At 28.9% G+C, this 25,346-nt stretch overlaps 2 protein-coding genes across 3 annotated transcripts; both read right to left on the reverse strand.

The window, feature by feature from the left end:
• Positions 1-5,060: 5,060 nt before the first annotated feature.
• Positions 5,061-8,198, reverse strand: LOC110648530 (glucuronokinase 1). The gene is made up of 6 exons (XM_021802797.2): positions 7,913-8,198; positions 7,646-7,795; positions 7,192-7,380; positions 6,996-7,112; positions 6,271-6,431; positions 5,061-5,484 (listed from the first exon to the last, which is right to left on the reverse strand). Exons 1-6 carry the CDS (start codon positions 8,120-8,122, stop codon positions 5,244-5,246), a joined length of 1,068 nt encoding a protein of 355 aa, XP_021658489.2. The 5' UTR covers positions 8,123-8,198; the 3' UTR covers positions 5,061-5,243.
• Positions 8,199-11,826: 3,628 nt separating this feature from the next.
• Positions 11,827-23,181, reverse strand: LOC110648525 (golgin candidate 6). Of its 2 annotated transcripts, XM_021802789.2 has the most exons (20): positions 23,103-23,181; positions 22,888-22,943; positions 22,547-22,599; positions 19,377-19,504; positions 19,239-19,291; positions 18,763-18,909; positions 18,588-18,661; positions 18,423-18,492; positions 18,042-18,095; positions 17,820-17,915; positions 16,992-17,042; positions 16,836-16,922; positions 16,606-16,719; positions 16,439-16,510; positions 15,961-16,146; positions 15,660-15,763; positions 15,491-15,539; positions 15,252-15,317; positions 13,305-14,072; positions 11,827-12,558 (listed from the first exon to the last, which is right to left on the reverse strand). In XM_021802789.2, the coding sequence occupies exons 2-20, from the start codon at positions 22,909-22,911 to the stop codon at positions 12,007-12,009; spliced, it is 2,748 nt and encodes a 915-aa protein (XP_021658481.2). In that variant the 5' UTR covers positions 22,912-22,943; positions 23,103-23,181; the 3' UTR covers positions 11,827-12,006. The 2 variants fall into 2 exon arrangements, with proteins under 2 accessions (XP_021658481.2, XP_021658483.2); XM_021802791.2 differs by lacking the exons at positions 18,763-18,909; positions 19,239-19,291; positions 19,377-19,504; ... (1 more) ...; positions 22,888-22,943; positions 23,103-23,181 and having other exon boundaries at positions 18,423-18,485.
• Between the last annotated feature and the right edge of the window lie 2,165 nt (positions 23,182-25,346).

The following is a 25,346-nucleotide window of genomic DNA, read 5'->3' on the forward strand; positions in this document are numbered from 1 at the left end:
ATTTATTTGATTTAGGATTGAAAAGGAAATCAGTGGATAATGAGTTTTTTTTTTTAATTCTTTTAATTATTATTACGATCATTCCGGTTTTGATTATGAGATGAAGTTATAATCCATCTGTTTGTTTGACATTGCCAAAATTATTTTTATTAGTATATTAGTTTTTTAATTAATATGCCTACGATTATTTATATTTGTTATTTATATTTATAATTTAATTTTTTATGAAATTTTTTTAATAATTTTTCATATATTATATGAAATTAATCACTTCATTAAAAAATAAATAATTCATTAAATATAAACATTTTTTAAATTATAATATTTTAAAATGTTAAATTTTATAAAATTTTATAATAAAAATAAAAATAATTTTTAGCTAAAAATCCTATCTTATAATAATAATAATAATAATTATTATTATTATTTTATCTCTACTCATTTTTAATTATTGTTTTTATAATTTACGTATAAGTATTAAATGTTAAATTTCATTCTTTAAATTAAAATAATAATAACGTTAATATTAGTTTAATTAATTTCATAAATAAAATATTTATTAAATTAAAAATTATAAAATATTATTAAATTAAAGATATTTTATATCTTTCATTAGATTAAAGTTTTATAGATAGTTATTCTTTATCATTAAATTTAATTTTAATATCTAGTAAATAAATAAAATATCAATTAAAACAATGTAAGCTTAATTTATAAAAATTATGAAATTGAAATAAGAATTCTAATATTACTATAATCGTATATCAATTCAGTTTCTCGATATATATATATATATATATATATATATATATATATATATATATATATAGTTTATTTAAATTTTTTTTATCATCAATACGTTATATAAAATTTTAAAATTTAAATTATAATTATATTATAATTATAATTGTAATTATAGTTATCAAATTATAATTTTACATATAAATAATTTGTTACTGATAATTTTCTGACGTAATTTTTAATTATAAATCAATTTAAGTAAATAAATATAATAATAATTATTATAAATAATTAATATAAAATAAAAAAATAAATATAATAATAATTATTATTATTATGAATAATTAATTAACTCTTATAATAATTAACGGTATAATGAATTTATTTAGAGTTTGGTAAAAAAGAATTTTAATAAAATACTAATTTATTGAGTAATTATTTGTTAAAAAAAGAATATAGCACATAATAAATTAGAGTTTATTTTTTTTTAATGCTTAACTATATAGGTGTATTATTGTAAATAGAATTTTAACTCTCATATTTTTTTTTAAATTATAATTATATATATATATATATATATTTATTATAATTTAGAATTAAAATTGTTGAAAAATATTAATAGAAAATTATATATATATATATATATATATGCTTAATTTTATTAAACTACCTAAATAATTTTTAATGAATTAATAATACTTGTAGGATTACAATTATATAATTACTATATTAAGAATTATAATATATTTTTTAATATAAGTTGAATTATTATTAAAATAATATTAAAATTTTAATTTATATTAATTATTATAATATTAAAAAATAAAATTATTAAATATTTAATAACAAATAGTTATAGCTAAAAGTTATTTAATATCATAAAAAATTTAACGATGAATTTTATAAAAAATTAATAATGATAATATTTAAAAAGTATTGATTATTAAAATTATTAACCATATTTTTTTTTTGCTAAATAGTATTTATGATGACTTTATATGATTAACTATATATATTATTTTTAATATGTTTTATTGGTAACGAATTATTTATTTATTATTATAAATATATTTATTTTATTTTTGTAAATAATAAATATATTAATTATTTTTTTATAAAATTTTATATTTCATTGAAATTAAATATAAGTAGGATTAAGTAATGTTTTTTATTTGAAAAATAATTTTGCTATTAAAACCTAACATTAAACAGGTATTATAAAATGATTCACATATAAAAATAAATTTTATAGTTTTAAATCAAAATTTAACAGGAAGATTTATTTATAATTAGTATATTTATTATTTTAATCATGTATATATTTTAATTAATTATACATTAAATTCTATAATAAATATTTAAGTTAAAAAATAATTAATCTCGATTTTATATAAATAAAAATTACAATAAACGTACCCTTATTTAAAATTCTCATGTGAATTCCTATAGTAAAGTTTGGATTTTAATGTTACTAGTTTGATGCCGCGTGTCATAATAGATTTTGGTATTAATCTTAAAATCTATTAAATATTATTATTGAAATAATTATTGTTAAAAATATATTTTAAATATATTAATTAGATAATGTTAAAATTAATTTAATATATTTTAATTATAGAAACACTAAAATAATAATTTTTTTATATTTTTTATCTGAAAATATTTTTTTTCTTATTTTTCCAAGCTTTTCTTATGTTTTTATAGATTAAAGTTTGAATTTTAAATTTTATAATTTTAGAGGTGATTTTAATATCAATAAATTAAAACTTATCAATTAAAATTGTATTTTCCTTTTTTTATTAAAAACTAAAATATAATTAAAAATATAAGTTTTAGACATTTTATTAACAATATATTTATATTTTTTCTAAAATTATAATAATTATATTTTTTGTAAAATTATGATATTTATATATATATAAATATATTTTTTAATAAAAAAATAATAATATATTACTATAAAGAGTAGATTACGGGAATTTAAGGTAGAAAAAAAAGTCTTTCGATCCCTACTCCGCATAAATCAGAATTAAAGAAAATTAATTAGATTTAAGGTAGGCCAAATCCGATTTAAAAACTTTTGTCATCTCTAAAAGAAATGCCACAACAAATATAATATATGTTTAGTTGATCAATTTAGAGTTATAATTTTTATGCTCTTAGCTACCTAAAATATTTAATAAACATAATATTTATAGTAGTTTTTTAAAAGTAATTTTTTTAAGATTTTTTTATTTAAATTCTGTTTAATATGAACTCCAGACATAAGATATATGGTGTAATTCACCGATTAAATATATGAGTTTTAAATATTTATATTTTATATCCATAATGAATCGAATTTAAATAAGAATTCCCATTTATTATAAGAAATGTTTAAATTTTTTTAAAAAATAATGATAAGGAAAATTGATATTTCAAGCTATTAATATTTTAGCTTTATAAATATTATTCATGAATTACTAAAATTTAATAGTTATTATTGATCACTTATTATAAAAACTCAAAATCTACAATTATAAAGCTTATTGATTACTCATAACAAAAAATTAAGTTAAAGGAATTGAAGAAAAAAAATAGATTTCTTAATTTCTCTTAAAATCTTCAAAAAAAATTTCTACTAATTTATTATAAACAGTGGAAAAATAAGAAAGTAAAAAAAAAATGAAAATTGAAGTTATGAATATACTTGTAACATCATAAAAATAGCAAAGGCTATATGATGAAGGTATAATAGTAAGAATTTATCTAAATAAAGTAATTAAATAATATAATGGAAAATAGATTTTCTTCTCTTTTGTTTCTATTATTTATTTTTTTTTAATTTTTATTGAACAATTAAGTAACCAAACAAAAACTAAGGCAAATAGATAATTTAAAAAAAAAAAAAAAAAGAAAAAACCACATAAGCAACCAAAGCAAACTTAAATTTAAGCCGTTCATAGATTATAATAAAATCTTTTATTTTTTCAACATCAATAGCATTATACAAAAGTGTAAATCCACCTCCACCGAGTAACGATGACAACGAATTAAATTTTTACGGATATTTAATTCGATCAAAATCTAATAAGATAAATTTGAGTAATATATAATTAAATTTAATGATGGATTCAAGTTAAAAAAAAATATTCATTATGGGTTCAGATCGAAATCAAGTTTTGTATATTGCACATCCATTACCCGACGAATTTATGGTTATGGCCTTTGCATATATTCATTTTGTTAAATGGTCTGTCGGTTTCACTCAGGGTGATTTCAACTAAAGTGCTAATGTGCCTAACTTTGAAGTTTCTTGTAAAGGGTTCTAATCAGACAACCATGGATAGATGATTAATTAACAAGTTTATGCCAATTACCTAATGGAAGAAAGCTTATTTTTCCCCCTCAAATTTTTGTCCATGTCCAAGTTTTTAGTTCAATTAATCCAAACCCCTCCCCCATATAGAAGTAATTAACTTATATTTTCAATTAATTAATATTAAAAATATTTTTAAAAAAATAAAATTATACACTACTTTATTTAAAAAAAGGGCTAATTTGAGTTTGAATCAACAAATTTGGATAAATTAATCCAAAAATTTTAAAATGAATATAATTGGTCATGGACAAAAAATTCAGTCCATTACCAAATCCAAGTTGCCTATTTCTGTAGAATTTCAGCTTAGGGTGAGCATTCGGTTCAAACTGAACCGAATTAAATCATAAAAATCAAATTAAATATTTTAGAAATCAAATCAAATCGAAATTAATGAAAATCAAATCGAATTGAATCGCTCTATTTTAAATTGGTTCGATTCAAATCGATCAATTTTATTTTATTAATTTTTTAATTTAAACTTAATTTTCAAATTATTTAATCTAATTTTGATATTAGTTTAAATTTAATATTAATAATCATTAATCAATGAAATTAAACAATTTATATTTATATAATTACATATAATTCATAAATTCCCCATTAAAATAAATCAATTCAAAAATTAATAAAATTATTTGATTCGGCTCAATTTAACTAATTTCTCTCTTCAAAACCGAACCAAACCGAAATAATTAAAATTTTTATAATATAAAATCAAATCAAATCGAACCGAATTATTTTAAAAATCAAACCAAATTATCAAATTAAGATGATTCAATTGAATTCAATTCGATTTATTCAGTTTGAACCTAATAATGCTCAACCCTAATTTCAGCATAATTTGTCCCTTCCTTTTTAGTCTGCAAATTATGGTGTTTACTTATGAGAATAATATAATACTTTCAAATGGCATTTTCCCATATAAAATTCTCAGGAAAAAAAAATCTCGCGAGGCACATTCTGAAGGCAAGGAACTTTATTAGAAGACGCAAATAAATGAAATATGGAGCAACGATGAAGGTTCCACGTAACTTAGATAATGCCTATGGGAGGTCACTACCGACTGGAGATAGTGGGTTATTCTGTGAATCACAAGGGAAAGAGACTCAAAATACTGAAACCCCTTGTCTGAAAATTCCCGTTATGACAGGGTCTTGAGATCATCTTCGTTAAGAAGTGAAGGAATAACTTGCACAGGTTGAATGACAAAACCAGCTTTCTGACAAGCGTCCTCTAGAAGCTTTACTTGAGAAGGCCCCTCAGGGCAGTACACGACAACAGCTCCGCCACTACCTGTAAATTTTGAAGCAGCTCCTACCCTTCGGGCCACCTCTACCATTTCTATGTTTAAAGCACCAATAACATCATCTCCAAACATGCTCCTGTAAATTATTGCATACCAGATAGGTTAGTAACTTTATAAACCATCTTACAAAAGCATAGGAACAATTTATTACAAAAGAATGCAAAACCAAAAGGATGAAATCAAGCTAAGTAATTTGGATGAAGCCTGCATAACATCAGCGACATTGATGATGAACTGCCTATCATCTCTCTCTCTCTAATTTCTTTTACCTAACAAAGGATTTCAATGAAAGGGGAAAAGTACAAAAAAAGTACCCTTAGTTTGAGACATTTCACATAGGGCCATTTGGTTTAGGTTTTGACTAACGAGTACCTTGTGATAAAGTCCAATAGCAAAGAAGGTCTAAACACCCTAACATCGTTAATGGCTGTGGTTTCAGAGCGTTTGGATCTTCTTTGTTAACGAACTTAATTACAGGATACTGTTTTGTCAAAACCCAAACCACAGGATCCCTCAAGCCACATGTTTATTTTTTCATACTTAGCCCTTAATGAAATCAGGTTACTATCATACATATGACCAGCCTTTGGGAATTCATACTTGAACTACATCAGCACAGAGGAAGAAGCATAAGCCATTCTTTAAGTGTTGAGAAAGAAGAAAATTATAAAATAATATCCGATCAGTTTTTATCCGCCATTTCCAGAGCACAGCGTATTCACATGAAGGATGCTCAGAAGAACAACATTTCATTCCCAAATCTAAATTTAAATTTTCGAAAGCCACCTAATCATATGAATTTGGAAACAAAAAGAGCTACAATTATATGAACCTAAATTCATCAAATGCAGAAATTAATTACCTTCGAAGATCAAAATTACGATTCATCAGGCCTGCAAGTTTGGCATAATCTTTGTCAAGAATTGCAGTTCGTCCTTCTAACGCTATATCTGCAACTTCTGCCATGGATGATATAATAAATTTGTCACCATTTAGCCACCTTTGCTGAACTGTACTATGTACCTGCATTTAAAATTGATTGTTATAAATGCAGCCCACAGCTACCATTCTGAAAAGCTCATACATAGTTGAGCCTACAATCTGAGTTAAGTTTAAAGCTTAGTATGCTTAGTACTAGGGAACTAACAATGAAAAAAGAGAAATAATAGATAATAAAAAAGTCATCCTTTTGAACTGACAGAACATACTAGGGAACTAACAATGAAAAAAGAGGAATAAGAGATAATAAAAATGCCATCCTTTTGAACTGACAGAACATGAGTTGAGGACCACTAAAACATAAATGAATTTAAAAAAAAAAATTCTGCAGTCAATTGCACACATAAAGAGACTCATACAAGCATACGCATGAAAACAAATAAATTTCAAAATAAGCTGCTTTTGCAGCTATGAAAAAAGCAGCTTATTATACAGAATGATGCTACTACATTGTGTTTTCCTTTAAATCTGGATTTTCTTTAGCATATGCAATACATTTAAATTTGGTGAACATGAAAAATTTGCAGGCAGTGCCATATTATATTAACTCTCAAAAATAAATATTTAAGAGAATTATATAATTCTAACCTTCCCAGAATCACTTGGATTCTCAGCATAGATGAGATGGAGAGGTGGAAGTAGACTAATATCCATGGGTGTGTAGATGCCATGCCCCAACTTATCCATATTTTCCTTAGAAAAATCCTGCAGAAGAGTTCACAACATGCATTAGCCAACATATTTATACAGATCAGTTGTGGATCTCTAAATTAGCATCACCTACCATATAAACAAGGCCTCCATAGACCTGTGCCACTCGATCTTGAAGGCCAGCAACAATTCCAAGTTCTTTCTCAGCATTGAGAACAAGTTTAGGTCTGACTTCAACTTTGATCAAATGCCGGACTTTGTAGAAATCGAGAAGGCAGTTCAAGGCCGCAGTTACAATAGCACTAGAACCTGAAAGCCCTGTCTGGAATGTCAAAATTAGAACTTAAGGCCTACGTTGTGAGTGCAAGCTTTGAAGGGGAAAAAGGAAACAAAAAATTCATTTCTTACACATTTTCAAAAAAAGCGATTTTTTTTTTCACACAATTCATATATCCAAAATTAAATCACTGGGACTGATAATTGGATTCTAAACCTCGAAAAAGTTTTAATTTTTTAGTATCACAGGGCAGATATACCATGAATTTCAGTAACACAGATAAGAATGAAGATCGACAAAATGGATGTACCTGGCGAGGAATATTAGTATCATAAGAAAGAGTGAAATTCCCACTATGAAGATCAATCTGGTTCTCTTTACAATGCTTATAGAAAACCCTACAAATCGCCATCAGCAATCGAACTCCTCCATAGTAGCCTTCACTTTGCAACCGATTCACCTATACGAAGTACAACGTTCAATCCACATTACACAAAATGAACTAAGCAAAATCGAACAAATACCATTGAAATAAACAGAGAGAGAGAGAGAGAGAGAGAGAGAGAGAGAGAGAGACCAAGTGATCGAGGGAAGAGAATTGGACAAGATCGTGTTTAGGATGGGGCTTGATGACGAGATCATCGGAGGGCTGCAATTGAACGATGGCACAAAAGTTGCCGAGGCTGAAAGAGATGGTACGGCCATAATAAACGTCGCTTGGGTTGCCCAAAAGACCAACACGGGCGTATGCCTTGTGCTCTATCGTCGTGGGCTGCTGAGCCATCATCGATCTCTGTAATTGAATATCAGGGCGGATTTCTGTTTAAAGAGTCCAAGTACAATGTGACGCGCGGGGCAACAAGAACCTGTTTGAGCCGATAGCCGGTACGGCTAATATTTTGTAAAATTATATTTAATTATTATTATTGTTATATAAAATGATTGGTAAGAGTATTTATTATATAATTTATTTAATTTTTAAATAAATATAAAATTATTAATTTATTATATTATATTATTTATTTTATTATTAAAATAAAAAAATAATTATTTTTTAAAATAATTAAATAATTTTAAAAATATAAATAAAATAATAAAATAATTATTATTGTTAATAGTAAAATTTATAATTAATTTTAAATTTTTAGATATAAATAAATATTTTATATTTTATGTTATTAATAAAAAATATTTTAATAAAATTAAAATATGTTAATTAAAATATTAAAATTATAAATAAAAAATAAAAATATTAATAATTTTAATTTTTAAGTTAAATAAAAAAAAATAATATAATCAAAATAAAAAATAAAATCAAATCAACTAAATAATTCTAAAAATAGAGTTGATACAAATTACAGTTGATGGGTATTATATTAATTATTTATCAGCTATCAATTTTATTTTTTTAAGCTTATCAAATACTATAATTTAATTATTAAATATCTATTAACTATCAATTAAACTCAGCAGATAAGTTAAACACCTTCGAAATATAATCGATAGTTCGCTGGATGATGACGAGGCGACACGCCAGCCGCGGTGGTCGTCTTTTTGAGGGACGTGGGAGACCTAGCGCTAGCAGGAGACCTTTTTTTTTTTTTTTTAATTAGTAGACGGGAATACGCTACCAAATTGGCGAGATAATCCAGCTGGACTGTTCTCATCTGATCTTGTTGTCATCAAATCATGCAACAGTGACCGTTCATTTTACCCACACAAATTATTTATTATTTTATTTTAATAACAAATTTTAATATATATTTTATTATACTTTATAATTTCCAAATTATATTACAAAATTTTAATATTAAAATTTTGATTAAGTATTATTTTATTTCAAAATTAATAAATAATTAAGTTAATTAATAGATTTTTTAAATTAATTTTTAAATTATTAACATATACTAATAAAAAAATAAAATAATAAAAATACATGTAATTTTGAAAATATCATTATTAAAATTCTTATATTTTAAATATAAATAAATTTTTTTAAAAAATATATTTAAATTTTCTAAATAATTTTTTAGCGAATAATTTTATATATATATAATTTTTTTAACAGTAATTCATCCTTTTTCAATGTAACCAAAAATTAATTAAAAAAAATAATTTTAGAGATATATAATATGATAAATATAGTTTTATAATATTTGAAGTTATAAATTTAAAAAAATTATAAAATTTTAAAAATATACTAAAAATAATTTTTAATTTTAATAGTTGAGATAAGATTTTTATATTTAAATTTAAAAATATTTAGTTAAATTAATATTTAATATTATAAGTTAATTTTTATAGATAAATTTAAATATAAAGATAAAAAAAAAATGTGTCATATTATGATTTTTAAGCATGTTTATTAGCCTATGTGACACACTATAATATAATAGAAAATATGACACATGCGTAGACTATTTATCATTTTATTTTAATAACATAATTTAATGTGTATTTCATTATACTTTATAATTTCATAATTATATTACAAAATTTTAATAATATTAAAATTTTAATTAATTATAATTTTATTTTAAATTTAATATTGATTAATAAAATTTTTTAATTAATCTTTAATTTATTTGACATATTCCAATAAAAATATAAATAAAATAGAAATAAAATACGTATGCCACTTCGCAATTTTAGAAATATCATAATTAAATTTTTTTTAGATATATATTTAAATTTTCTAAATAATTTTTTAGTGAATATATATATATATATATATATATATATTCAAAAGTAATTCATTCTTTTTTTATGTAATTAAAAAATAATTGATTTTAGGGATATATAATATGATGAATATAATTTTTGTAGATGTAAATTAAAGAAAATTTTAAAACTGTTAAAAAATATAAAAAATATATTTTAAATTTTAATAATTGGGTTAAGATTTTCATAGTTGAAATTTAAAAATATTTAGATAAATTAATATTTAATATGATAAGTTAATTTTATAGATAATTTAAAAATAAAGATAAAAAAAGAGTTGTCATATGATAATTTTTAAACATGCTTATTAACTTATGTGGCACACTATAATAAAAGAGGTGTCATATACACCGATTATTTATTATTTTATTTTAACAACATAATCTAATATATATTTTACTATACTTTATAATTTCATAATTATATTACAAAATTTTAATAATATTAACCTATATGACATGCTATAATAAAAGAGATGTCACATGCACGGACTATTTATTATTTTAATAACATAATTTAATGTGTATTTTACTATACTTTATAATTTCATAATTATATTACAAAATTTTAATAATATTAAAATTTTAATTAATTATAATTTTATTTCAAATTTAATAAATAAATAAGTTGATTAACAGATTTTTTAATTAGTTTTTAAATTATTTGACACATATCGATAGAAGGATAAATAAAATAGAAAGAAAATATGTATGTCACTTGGCGATTTTAAAAATATCATTATTAAAATTCTCATATTTTATATATAAGAAATTTTTTGAAAATATATATATATAAATTTTCTAAATAAATTTTTAGTGTATATATATATTAAAAGTAATTTATTCTTTTTAATGTAATTAAAATTTTACTTTTAAAAAATTAATTTTAAAGATATATAATAAGATGAATATAGTTTTATGATGTTTGAAGTTGTAAATTCAAGAAAATTTTAAAATTCCTAAAAGATACACTAAAAATAATTTTAGATTTTAATAGTAGAGATAAGACTTTTATAGTTGAAATTTAAAAATATTTAGAAAAATTAATATTTAATGTGATAAGTTATTTTTTTAGATAAATTTAAAAATAAAGATAATAAAATATGTATTACATGACAATATTATTCTATGTAGTACTCTATAATAAAAGTGGTGCCACATATCAATATTTTTAAGCATGCTTACTAACTTACATAACACATTCTCACAAAGCCTTTTTTAAGTTTTGATTTTAATATATATTACCTTCTTTGCTATTTTGATTATAATTAATTTTTTTTAAAAGAATTCTGGAATTTGCTAGTGACTTATGATAAGAATGTCTCCCCTCATTGATTTACCCAAAAAAGGAAAAAAAAAAAAACAAAAAAAACATAGTTGCGAAGAAATCTACTGAACAGCAAATTCTTCTGATAAGATTTTAGGCGTTAAAATCTGATTTCAAGATATTGCTCTCAAAAGTGCTTTGAGACTGGCCAATGAGATGCCAAATTATCGAGCCAATGGCTAAACTGTATTCGTTTCTTCTATCAGTTTAAGTGTTGATTGCAATAAAGAATTCACTCGGCTTCTAAAATTTACATCTGAATCTGATCCATAATTTCCCGAGGTTTCAATCAAATCCGTCTACGTATCGTTGGGTTCAATATTCCACCTGTCAAATTCCAAATAACCTTGTACAAAGCCAAAAATAAAGGAAAAGAAATTTTCCTTTATCTTTTTAAAGCACTGATTTTCAATACTAGTTATATGCTGAATGAAAACTGAAAAGGGTAGCAACGTAGCAATTCTACATGAAATAATAAATTAAATCCAAGAACATTTTGATTCAAGATTCAAGCTATCACAAGAAAGTAACTGAAGTAAACTGTACAATTCACTAACAAATGTACAAACCGAGTCAACATAAGAAAAATGCAATGACTTCAAACCATTATAAATAAGTGCCTAATCAGTCTTCCTCTTCTTCACCATCTTCAGGCAGCCCCATGTCATCTCCGATACCTTCAAGCAGTTTATCTACGTCCTCCCCTAGCTCCAACAGCCTTGCAGTCAGCTTTTCCACCCTACTCTGTTCTTGCCCTAGGCACACTAGCAAATCGTTCAGTTCTGCTTCACTCTCCTTCTGGGCTTCTTCCCTAGCTTCTTCCTTTATTGCCTCAATATCTGGAACTGTTGATGCTCCACCATCCTTCAAAGCTTTCACCTCTTTTTCTAGATGGAAGTTGGCCTGTTCAAGGCTGTTGTAAGCGTCAGACAGACTCTTTAGATCGGACTCCATCTTCCCAGCTAAATTCTGGTACATGGATGCCTCAGATTCAATTTTGGCCTTATCTGCTTTAAGCATCTCTATCCGTTGAGAAGCTTCCTGAAGATCTCTTCTAAGTGTCTCTGCTTGGACTCTTTCTGAGCCCCCACTTGCCCTTTGTTCAGTTTGGGAAGAGCCATTCCCACCTATCTTGGCCAGTTCCTCTGCCAAAGTTGCATTCCGACCAAGAAGATTCTGAGAGACAAAAAATACAAACCATCAAATCAATCTTCAGTTTAAAATTCTTCCCACAGAGGTGGTAATGGCTAGCCTGTCAAACTGCATTATGACAAAAAATTGAATGACATCTAAGATGCCCAGCACATACGTATACTGTGAGTGAGGATGGCAGTTCCAGTACAAGGCAATTTTAATTTGCCTAGCAGCAAATGAAATATAAGAATGATAAAATAGAGCATAACAAATGACTTGAGAATAAAATGATATTCTGGAAAAATGGGTTCTGGCCTAGGAAAGAACATGATCAATTCTATAAGCCAACATAAAGAAAGTGGGACAGAGCACAGGGGGTTACCAGTAGATTTATCAGTGGCAGCAATTTTTCAGCTCAACTCACTTGCCTATCTGAATCTGTTATAACATTATTGCAGTTCATAATATTCTTTCACTTTTAGGTTCTTTGCAGGCTTTATTTGTTTGATGTTTAGTTTAATATACAACACATTTGGTATCAGTGACATGAGTATATCGCACATGACCATTTTCATCCAGAAGAGATCATAGAGCCTGGCTTATTTAATTAACATTTCTTAACGTTTTCAAGTTGGGCCATATCCCACTGCAGGAATACAGGTGTCATACAACTAATGATGTGGTCCTATTTTATTTCAAAACTGGACTGGAAAACAAAAGAAGGTATCCTATCATGCCTGGAAGAACAGAAGTATTTACAATGAATTAAGACAACTAGTAGAACACACCTGTATCTCAGAGCATTGCTTCTCCACAAATGATTTCAGCCGCTTGATATAGTCTTTATCACTTTCTCCACCCTTCTGATCCAATTCAGCAGGCACAACTGCCACCTCATTTTTTGGACGACTGTATATCTCTGCAATAGTTTCTCTGATATCTGTCTCCACCCTCTTGAAAAAGTTAACAAAAGAGCTATCTAATATTGATGAAACAATAGGATGATCCTCATTCTTTTGATCAGAGGAATCCTGCTCTTCAACATCTTCAATCTCTTCCATGCTAGCTGCAGCAGATCTTGTCAATGGTTTATGAGGCTCTGTTGGCTTTGCAGGGGAGAAAATGAAGCTTTTCATCATTTCATCAAACTTAAGAAAGTATGATGCGAGCCCAACTTTCTGACTAATGGCATCAACTACAGTCAAAGCGTCCTTTCCGCTTTCACTAGACTTGTTGTAAATAACACACTCTCCCAAAAGAACTGCTGCCAAGCCCCTTATGCACACAGTTGCAGATGGATTTGACACCAATTCAAGGAGATATGTTAGATGGGGACGTGAATCCAGGAAGCACTGAACTGCAGTGGAGCAGTCAGCCATCCAAGTGACCAGCAATTTCAAAATAATTAGTTGAACATATGAGTTCCCAGTTGAACTTGATTTTCCATCTTTGTTTTTCATGTTGGACGCAAGAGCCAAATACTTCACCATACGGTGCATTAGTGGCTCTGCAGCTCCTAAGGATGACATTGGTGACTCAAGCTCAATTCTTAGAACCTGCAAGCATTCTCCAAAAATTAGATTATCTTGAAAAAGACGAGAGATTTTTCCTTGAGAAAAATCAGGTTCTCCAATTCTTATCAAATTTCGTGGTTATTAAAAAAAAAAATCAATACTAAAAAAAAGGCTACCCTATGGCATTCATACACAATTTGTCATTGACAAACAGTATCAAAAATTAAAATCGTTTTTCAAGTTACCAGTTACATGTCTATAATCAATTATAGCTAGTTTTACAGCTCAAGCTTGTTACAAGAACATGAAATCATACAATGGATCCTACATGATTGCATGGATACAAAGTAGCTGAATAAGAATGAAATGCTCTTCTGAGTGTTTTGAATGTCATTCTGACTATCACTTAGGGTCTATTTGGATGAGAGTGACAAAGGGATAAATAAAGGTAAGGAGAGGCAAATAACTATTTTACCTCTATTTAGGAAAAGGTGAGTTAATGGAGGGCAAGGGTAAGCCTTACCCTCCCTTACCCCTCGAATTTCAATTTTTCTTACACCTCCAATTGGGTTGTAAGGAAGGGTAAGGAGGGAGAGATGAGAGTTATGAATATTTCTATTCATATACTCCCTTAAATTTACCCCTCCTTCACCTCTTCCTAAACATAAAGAATACAAATTACCTCTCCTCACCTTTTCATTAATTCACCCCTTCCCAAACATGAAATTTTTTTTTTTATTATAACTCTCTTTACCCTTTCCCTTCTTTATCTTTTCTTACCCTTCCATTACTTACACTTCCCTCAGCCCATCCAAACAGATCTTTACTCTTACACCCTCAAGAAGGAATAACAAAAATAGAAGATCAATGTTTAAGACATCTGTATTGACATATTTGAGCGATATAAATTATGCATCCACATATCATGGCAAACCAAGATTGCATCACTTACATTAGTAGATACTGACGAAGGTAGATAGTAAACAAATCTCAGGTATGCAGAAAAAATCAAAGCAGTACTAATTGAAAGGAGTGCAAATATTTGTTTCAAAAATATATATAATTAAATTTAAATATATAAAAAAAAAACAACAAAAAGAAAGTGAATTTTGTAAGATGGTTCACAGTATAGCACGTATAATGATTGTTTCCAAAATGTTAACACCTTGTCATTCCACATTCATCTAAAAACAGAACACAGAACGAAATGAGATTGCATACCCTTTCCTTGCACTGGATATTGTCCTTAAGCACATGAGAAAGTACACTAGCAGCCCTGCAACAGGTCTGCACTTCAAGATATTAGCCAGACTTTTCAAGTGTGAAACATAAAGAAATAAATCTCAGGTTCTATTCAATGCATCTCAATATTTACAATTCACTGTAATTTTCTATGAGAAAAGCCAACTACTTCCGGCTTTTTTTTTTTCAAATAATATTATGAAATATTAAAAGATTACCTCAAGATCTCCATCACTTTCACTCAAAGTCAGACCATGTAACAGCATGCTGTGACAGATCATCCATAAAACATTCAATTTAGGCAATAAAAATTTTCATATGGCCAGGTCAAAAATAGAATAATAAATTAAAAAAAAAAATCATTAAATGCACTTGAAACAAACAGACCTTCCAAAAGACATGTTAACATCCTCCTCTATGGGAGCATTAGTCATTGAATGTGGTTGAGGGATTAATGTAGACGCTAACATAGTTTGACTATCAGAATTTGTCTGAACAAATATGACAAATGTCCAAATTAGATATCTGAACTACTCAATCAGTCAATCAGCATAAATGAAATATGTGAAAATTGGAGATACTAGCCTATTGCAGATTTTACATATTCAGAAACTAAAGGGTTTAATACATTCAATAGTTACACCAGCATAGGGAATCATGAGTCTAAAGAGCAAATAATTGAAGTAACCTCACAAAAACTCTTAAAAACATGGTCAGCTGCCGTGAACTCTTGCATACTGGATGTCCGCAAAATGATTCGAAGAATGGAATTCAAAGCAGGTTCTACTTGTGGCTCCTCACCAAGAACTTTGGTTGCAAGAGCATCGAGATTCTTGGGATGTCCAGCAATCAAATTACCAATACATCGCAGTGCCTACCAAAGAAATTAATTTAAATGAATAAAGCTTAATAATTGTTCACGGCATATTAATTTAATTGAGGAGAAGAAAAAGTCAGACATATACACAAATAATCAAGAATAAGACTGATCCAGTTACTGGTGAACTGCAAAAATCTATTCCAATAGGCCATAGGATGTAAATCATCTGACACAAACTCCAAGTTTTTTAAAGACTCTTAAAGTCTTCTTTAGATGTCATGGCTAAAGTTGCTGCCTCCAACAATTTGTAAAAACAAGTAAATAAGGTTCAAGAAAGATGTCTTACCTTACAACGTACAGCAATGGGAGCCCACTGACTTTCAACACCCAGCATTAGAAGATAATCCAAAACCTTTTTCTACAAGACAATACAACATGACTTTAGGATAAAAAATCACTATTATATCTCCAATGCTAGCCATTAACAAGAGCAGATATCATCTTGTAACAAACCTGAACCAGGACTGTTTTATTGGTCAGCTTGTTTGTGTCTTTTCCAGGCTCAGCCTCTGAACCCCCCATCATTAACAAATTAACTGTTTCTAATGCACTGAGTAGATTGATTGTCTACTGGATGGTTTTTGTTATAGAAACAAAATTTCATGAGTAAGACTTGTGTGATAGCATGCTCAAGTATCTACAGCATATCAAAATGTCAAGCCATTGAAACAATAGTGTCTAACCTTCTGTTGGGTAAAACTGTATGCATTTCCTCGTAGCTTCAAAATTGATATTAAGGGATCAAAGCCCATTGTCTCCCTTAGTAATATCTAAACCACTTAGTTTCAATTAGCAGCAGGATAAGAATGTTTGCACAAACAACATCAGAAGATACATACCTGATTAGAATTATTTTTACGGAGGAGATTGTTCAACAATTCAAGACAGTCCTGGGTAGTAACAAATATAAAGGTATTTCAGCAATAAGTTTATATATTCCTCTGCCACAAGAAAGGACACACTGAATTTGACTTAAAGAACAAGGGAAGGCCTTTTCAGCCATGGACACTCCAGTAAAAGTTTCACTTCTCCTGTATTTACATTTAAGAAGGAAAGAAAAGTAGTAACAATAAAATATTCAGACCAAATTTTAGTAAAAGTTAGTCTGATAATTTTCCCCCAGTGACATTTGTTAGGGACAAAAAAACAAAATAAAAGTGGTACACTGGTGTTCAATTTCTGTAACCCATTAAAGAAAAAAAAATACCAGTAGAATATGCATTCTCACAAAGTTTGTCATCATTTTTTAAAGACAAATTTTGAAATTTGCAATAAAATTCAATATGCTCTGTAAATGGGAATTCTCTTCAGTCCAATTCTTTATCAAAGCAATTGATAGATACAGAAATCAAAAGCCCATTCATGGTTCTGACAGATGCAATGACCAACTGACTCAAGTTTCCAAAGCATTGGCAATAAATTTTTATATATAAAGAAAGCTGCCTTAGCAATCACTCAACCTAGAATGCGATGAAAATTTGAAAAGGGGAGGAATTCCAATGGAAAATGTATGAATGAAAATTTTAAAAACTGTGGTTGTGCAAAAACCTTCAAGATATAAATGAATGGTTAAGCAGCCTAGTACTCCAAGGGAAAAGTGATCTAGCAGCAAACAAGCTAAAAAGTTGATAGATCCATATTATAAAAGTAAGTGAAAATCAAATCACCTGCACAACAACACCGCCTTCTGAACCTCCTTCCTCTTTGATAATGCTAAAAATCTTCTCAAATGCACCCTCAAAGACCACAATTTTTTGGATCTCCTAAGATTATCAACTAAATCAGTTAGTACTTAGTGAGAACATTATTCATGCAGGCTCAGCAATGAGGAAGAGATGAAAGAGATAAAAACATAGATATTATAGATGGTGAGGGTAAAAAAAATTCACCTCAGCTTCTCTAGTGAGGTAGGTAAGAAGCAATAAGGCCTCATTTCTTATAACCTACATAGTAAGAGATGAGTACTTTAATAGAACAGAAGAACAATGATTTCACAAATATAATGACTTGTTGACAACAAACTGTAAATACTAATCTAACATTTTTCTGTTTAAGATTTCATAAAACAAAAAAGAAAACTCAATAGTTTTCCTATGATCAAATATTAATATGTGAAAGGTGTAAGACTGACGAGAGATTTTTAAATTCAAAACTGACGAGATTTTTAAATTCAAAAACTTAAGCATGCTTGACAGATTGCACTTTCGACGAAATCCTACAAATAATTAAATTTAATTAAAAACTTTTCATTTAGTGAAAAGCTTTTGCACCTCTCGATCCATAAGCATATCCATCAGCCGAGTTATACCACGAGGAATGGTTAGAATGGCTTCCTGCAACCTGAAAGGAACTCAGAAAATTTCTTTCCAGCATAACTGAGGAAATGCAATATATATGTATTGGTAAAGAAGGAAAATGTTGCTATAAATTCACACCTATTTGGAGAATTTGTGAGAAGGGCAGTCAAAATTTGAAGAGTATAATACCGTACATAGAAATCCTCTTCTTTCTGCCAAATTGCCAAAAACAATAATAAAAATGTTCTCTAGCTAGACGCATAAAAATCCAAATTAAATATGCGGTAAATCAAAATGTATAGATCAATCTCACCAATAAGCTTAGAAGCAGGGAAATATTTTCTGCCTCTCGAGAAAGCAAATCAGTATTCATTAAAGCTGGTTGGACCTCATTCTTTGTCCCTTTTGCATGATCGATAGGTGTAAGAGCACTCACTAGAGTTTCTAGGGCACCTCGAATCTGCACCATGTATAATCCTTTTCAGTACATAATAAAGTGGGGTAAGCACTTCATTAAGGGGGGAAAAATATGTAAATATCAATAGAAGAGCCAAAAGGAAAGACCAATTATGCAGATGACGTAATAAAATCTCAAAAAAGGAAAGATAAAGAGAAATAGAGATCATTAGGATTTAGAAGAATGCAAGATCCAAACATTTTACAATTTGATGGTTCTGCAGAACAGAACTTGAGTTTTTTTTTTTTTTTTCCCACCATAACAATGGCAATCTTAAAAGGGACAGTGAAGGAAAAAATTGAAAAGAAAAGAAAGAAAAGAAGATTGTCAACCATTTCAATGTCATCTCTTTCCTCCTTTAAGACACCCATAACTACTGGAAATCCTGCAAGAAAGTAAATAATCCAAGCAATAAATGACAAGAATGAGGCAAAATAAAGCTTAGTTTACATAATTAAACAGGCACTTACCCATTGCTCCAAATGCCAGCTGTGCAGCATTACTTTCTGCCACAATAGATTGAAGCTCAGCCATGGCAGTCCTCCTGTCCTCTGCCAGAACACCATTGCTTATTCGGTCCAGCAACCGTTCAACATAGCTATTGATTTTAAGTGAAAAAGAAGATTAGTTCCATTAAACATAATAAATGAATGGAATAAATGCAAAATTCTGTTGACGAAAATGGAAATGAATGCTATGAACCATCAAGCAAATTATAACAAAGAACAAAAGTTTCTTATAACTCATTGAAAAACTAATATGAAACAGCAAAAGCCCTGCTATGGAGAAAGAAGATATATTCTCTAATGTAATCAAGCAGAAAAAATTTTCAAGTCTTGAATGTAAATTATTGCATTGAAGATTGGCCTGCACCGCTGGCTGCATGAATAAACTGAGAGATATAGATTAATTACCTACCCACAATATCCTAGACTCCAATATGTGACCACCTACCATACATCAGTGTATGTGCTTGAGAGAGACCATGACAGCCTCACTAAATTATAATGAAATATAAAAATGTCAGACAGGTTGTCCAAATCCATCAGGGGACTTTCCTTTAGTAGATATAGTGATGTAGAACAAAAAAAGAACAAGGACCAATCCTTGAGGAAAGAGAACTAATTCTCAATAATTTTATTAATCTCAATAATAATCATAGTCAAAGCTTCCTAATAGCAATAGAAACCCCAAGTCTTATTTATAGAATTAGGACTCCTAATCGCATTAAGATTTTAAAACCCTAATTCAATCCTAATTACGAATACTAAATTAAACCAAAATAAATTAGGAAATAATAAAATTCCTAAACAATAGAACTCTTAAATTCCCTAATTTTATAATGAAAATATTTCTTGAAATCTATCTTCCCATATTGTACTATTCTCCTCTGGTTGGAAAAAAACTCGTCATTGAGTTCTAAAGTGTTGAAGGACTAAGAACCAAGTAAGGAGAACACACAATACGATTATCTTGGACAGTAGCAGCAAGAACGGCTTGAAGAAATTTGCATTCGCTTTTGTATTCCTAGAAACATCTGGGCAAATAAAATCAATTAGAATAATAGTTGAGATTTGATTGACTTTTTACTCTCAAATAAACTCTTCAACAGGTGAGGGCTCAACAACCACAACTTCGGATTCTTCAATTTCCATTATCCGCTTTATAGCTTGATCGTCTTCAATTTCAAGTTGCTCTTCTTCAATTTCATCTTCAAATTGCTCTCTTTTTTTTTCTTCGATTACAAGTTGCTTTTCTTGCTCTTCTTGTAGTTTCCTTGCATTTTCAAGACTTCGTGCTTTTATATTTTCAATATTTTTCCTTGTATCCAACTGCTCTCTCAATTGAAACATATGTGCTTCTTTCCATACATTAAATTCTTCAACTTCTTTATCCTTAACTTGTTGATAAACTTGTTGACCATGATACTCATTTTTACATTCTTCAAGTGCTTTCTCCCTATATTCTAAGATTAGTTGTATATCTTGATACTCATCAAATAAATCACAAGGAGCATAATTAGGACGACCATATAAATCCATCAAATAACGTATCTCATCAGGTTCTTCATAATAGTCATCAATTTCAGTTTGTATTCTTTGAATTGTGTCCCATGACTCATCTAATTATATACTTGAATAAGTAATTTTATTATGTAGTCTTTCATTATTGCTCCTCCACATGGTATTCAAATTAAAAAAGCATACCTCATCTAAAGAAAACTCAAATTTCTCCTTTTAGTTGTAGCACAATCTATTGTTAGAAAGGTGATGTGGCGGCTGATGACATGGCAAGTTGGCAGAATGGTGTGGCAAAAGCAACAAGATCCGACCTGAGCTCAGGAAGAAGGTGTGAGCTTACATAATGCAGAAACGGATCAATGATATGACTCGAAAGAAACTTGCAACAGGAGCGTCAGATGACAGTTCCGACAACAGGAAACAGAAGATCGGTAGCCAGAGGAGGACTAAGGAGGGTCAGATGGCTGAAAAATCTGAAAATCTGGTGGGTTAAGATTCGAGTCAAGATTTGACACAAATGAGTCTTGAGTTACGTGCAACACCCAACGGCCAGAATGGTCACTACAGGGTCGCCACAGGCCAGCGAGGAGATCTGCAGTGGCGGCAAGGAGTTTTTGGAAGGCCGACGCTGCTGGTGCTCTGTTTTTCAAAGTTCTGTTTCAGGTTTTTTTCTTTAAATAGTAAACAGTAGGTAGCAGAGATTTTCAAAAGGACAAGAGTACTAGTTTGAAGGTTTGAAAGATTGTGGAAGCTAAAGAAATTTGGATTGATTTTGGGCTTTGATACCAAAATTGATGTAGAACAAACAAAGAACAAGGACCAATCCTTGAGGAAAAAGAACTAATTCTCAATAATTTTATTAATCTCAACAATAATCATAGTCAAAGCTTCCTAATAACAATAAAAACTCTAGGTCATATTTATAGAATTAGGAATTCCAATCACATTAGTATTTTAAAACCCTAATTCAATTCTAATTAATAATACTAAATTAAACCAAAATAAATAAGAAATAATAAAATTCCTAAATGATAGGCCTAATAAGAATAAAATTCCTAAATAATAAAACTCTTAAACTTCCTAATTTTACAATGAGAATAGTTCCTAACTTCTATCTTCCCATACTGCATTATATAGTAAAGCTGCAAACAACTAACATTGATTTTATTGTTTTTTAAAAGCAATATCAACTAGCCACAGTTTCATACTACACTGAGTTGAAGCAATAGATTCACCATTTTTTAAAATGTAGAAAATAATTTTTATATTAAAACAGTTCCCATTAAAAGCATCATCAACATGAGACGTTCGGAAGAACTTTATTACCAGAAACTTAACTTTTATACAGAGGTAAGATTAATTCACACAGCCATCTTAGAAGTTACTGTCTTACTGACTCCATTCCATTTAAGTTCTTTCATTTGCTCTTGGTTACAAGGAAATACTTTCAAAAGTAGAGCCATGGTCTGTTATGATCACAACCACCATATAATGACTATATTTCTCAATCCTAACTACCATAAACATGTACAGTAGCTGCAGCCAGTACTTGGTGAACCTCCACTGACGCATTCTTTAAACTCAAAAATGGTAAACACCAAAATCGAACAGCAATTTACCTATCTTCATTTGAAGCAGAATTGTCATTGCCAAAAACAAGCCCAACGACCCCCTGCCACCAATAATTTGTTATTTGATCAGACAGATACAAATGTGAAACCTCAAACTAAAATCACACTACAAAAAATTCATCCAAATTACAATAAATAACAAATTGATCAGCTCCAGAACGAGCATTGCGATTATAGTCTAAAAAGGACGAATACATCATAAGGTAATCGAGTAGTGATTTAACTAAATACAGAAGTCCAAGAATCTGGAAAACAAAGCAGCAATCATATGTAAAATTTGCATCAATCGTCTAACATTGGGAATCAAAACAAGATTAAGAGATGATCACCTTGTAGCGAGAAGCCAAATCCATCTTGCTAGGTTAGCTTGATAGCGGCAGAACACCTAGAACCAAATCAGATAGAAATTAAAACAAATTCACAATGGTAGAAGATTAGGGCTTTAGCTGAACTAAATAATCTAAGCAAAATTTAGGATCCCTCGCGCCGAGAAGAAGAGGGAGAGTAGTAGAAACAAAAATTGCAGGGCAGTTAAAAATGATACCTCACGTGTAGAGCGAGCGAGAGAGAGAGAGAGAGAGAGAGAGAGAGAGAGGGGTCGAGCTTTTGACCCAGAAAAGCCAGATGAATTACTACAGCAACACCTGGCTGGCAATGGTATTTAAAGGTATGGGCTTAAGCCCACAGGACCAAGGCCTACAAGCCCATTAAGTTTTGGGTTTAAGTCTTCAATTTTAATTAAAATAATAAATTATTTTAATAAAATGAATACATGCCAAAAGTAACGTTATTTTATAAGCATTCAATTTATTTAATAAAATTTTATATTAAATATCTAAAATACCATAATTAAGTTATATTTACTTCTTTATAAATAAAAATAAAATATAAAAATAAATATATTTATTTCACTTACAAATTATTTTAAATAATAAAATTTAGTTTTATCATTTTAAAAATTATTTTAAATGCATAAATTTTCTTACAATGGTTGAGAATAAGCCTGTGGTAAATCTCACGGAATGTCAATTAATATATTTAAATAATCTATTAACACAATTAAATTCTTTAAATTAAAATAAAAACATTATTTTTATATAAATAATTTATTTTAAATAAAAATATAATAATAAAAAATATTGTATATTAAATTTGTATTATATAGCTTTTCAGTTCAATTATCAAGCCCAAGGTTGGATCCCATTGAAAATTAAATTAATATTTTATACCAAAAAATAAATTAATATATAATTAATGTAACATCCAGAAAAAAAAAAAAAAAAGGTTAAAAAACGGGAGGAGGAACTCCCCCCCCCCCTTTTTTCTCTTCTCTCTCCTCTCCTTCCCTCTCTTCTTCTTCTTCCTTTCTCCGGCGACCGGTCGACGACGTCCCAAGCAGTTCCCCACCCGGCCGGCAACCCTCCGGCGATGGCCAGACCACCAGAAACGGCGGCAAGAGAGGGAGAAGAGAGAGAAAACGCGGGCACAGTGGGCAGCGGCTTTCCGGCACGATTCCGGCTTCGTCCGACGTCCGATCGAGGCGATTTAGGTGGCGTTGGAAATCTTGTTCCGAGAGCTTTCTTTTGACACCAATTTTGAAGCAAATGGAGGTCGGATGAGTGAGATATGGAGGAGAGAAGTTTCGGGTTTTTCAAGCTTTTTCGTTAGATCTACGACGATCCGACCGTTGGATCAACGATCCGAGACCACATATGGACTAAGGAAGAGGAGAGAAACATGGTGGTATGATCAGATCCGGCAAATGTCGCCGGGGCCGGCCACCGTGAGCGGTGGTTCCGGCGGTGGCTCCGGTGGGCTATGGAGATAATTCAACTTCCAGAGGCTTCCTCATAAATTTTTAGAATTTTTGAGACACAGATAAACTTCGGATAAGACTATTTACATTATTTTGCTGTCTGTGAAGCATAAATACAGTGTTTCTTAAACAGAAAAAATTGGAGAAAAATTCTAAGAAAAATATATGATGAAAGTAAAATTATTTGGAGATATTCTATGGTGTTAGTTGAATTTTTGAGTGATTGTAGAATATTTTTGAGAAATATGGATGGATTTTAGTTAGATTTTTAGCATATGAGCATATAAGATTATTTGAAATTAAGATGTTTAAATTTTATATGATTGGTTGAAGCTTGAGGATGGAGGTTTAAATATGTGAATATTAAATTGGGTTGAATTAAGGATATGTTAGTTGTTGAAAACTTAGGAAATTGAGTAAAATTCTTGAATAAAATATTCATGGGTGATTAGAAAATTACAATTCATTTTGCAATAGCCTTATAATATTATTAAGGACCACGGGGCAAAATTTTAGAATTTTTAGAGCTTGTTTGAGTGGATTTTTGAAAAATGTCAATTATAGGGACTAAAACGTAATTTTTAAGATTTTGAGTATTGTCTGATTTGGAGGGCCCAGAAGGGGCCATGTGATATTGATGAGATGTGATTGTGGAAATTGAGAATTTGGAAGTGTTATTTGAGCCTTTTTACAGGTTGGGTAGGTCCCAGGTATAGGGGAAATTCTGCAGGATTTCCGGCATGAATTAGGCTGTCTATTGCCTCTTTAGAGTTTTGTCTTAACTTAGTACTAATAAATTTATAATTTAATTATTAGGTGATCGAGGTCAGCTATTTTCCTGCATCCAATGATCCAATAGTCATCGATTATCTTGTGAGTAAAATATTAATTTTAATTGTAATTTCAATATTATTATATGTTCAAGCATGCCCATGCATCACTTATATGCATATATCTATGTAGATAAACTTT

This window comes from Hevea brasiliensis, chromosome 15, assembly GCF_030052815.1.
Source record: "Hevea brasiliensis isolate MT/VB/25A 57/8 chromosome 15, ASM3005281v1, whole genome shotgun sequence".
Lineage (NCBI taxonomy): Eukaryota > Viridiplantae > Streptophyta > Magnoliopsida > Malpighiales > Euphorbiaceae > Hevea > Hevea brasiliensis.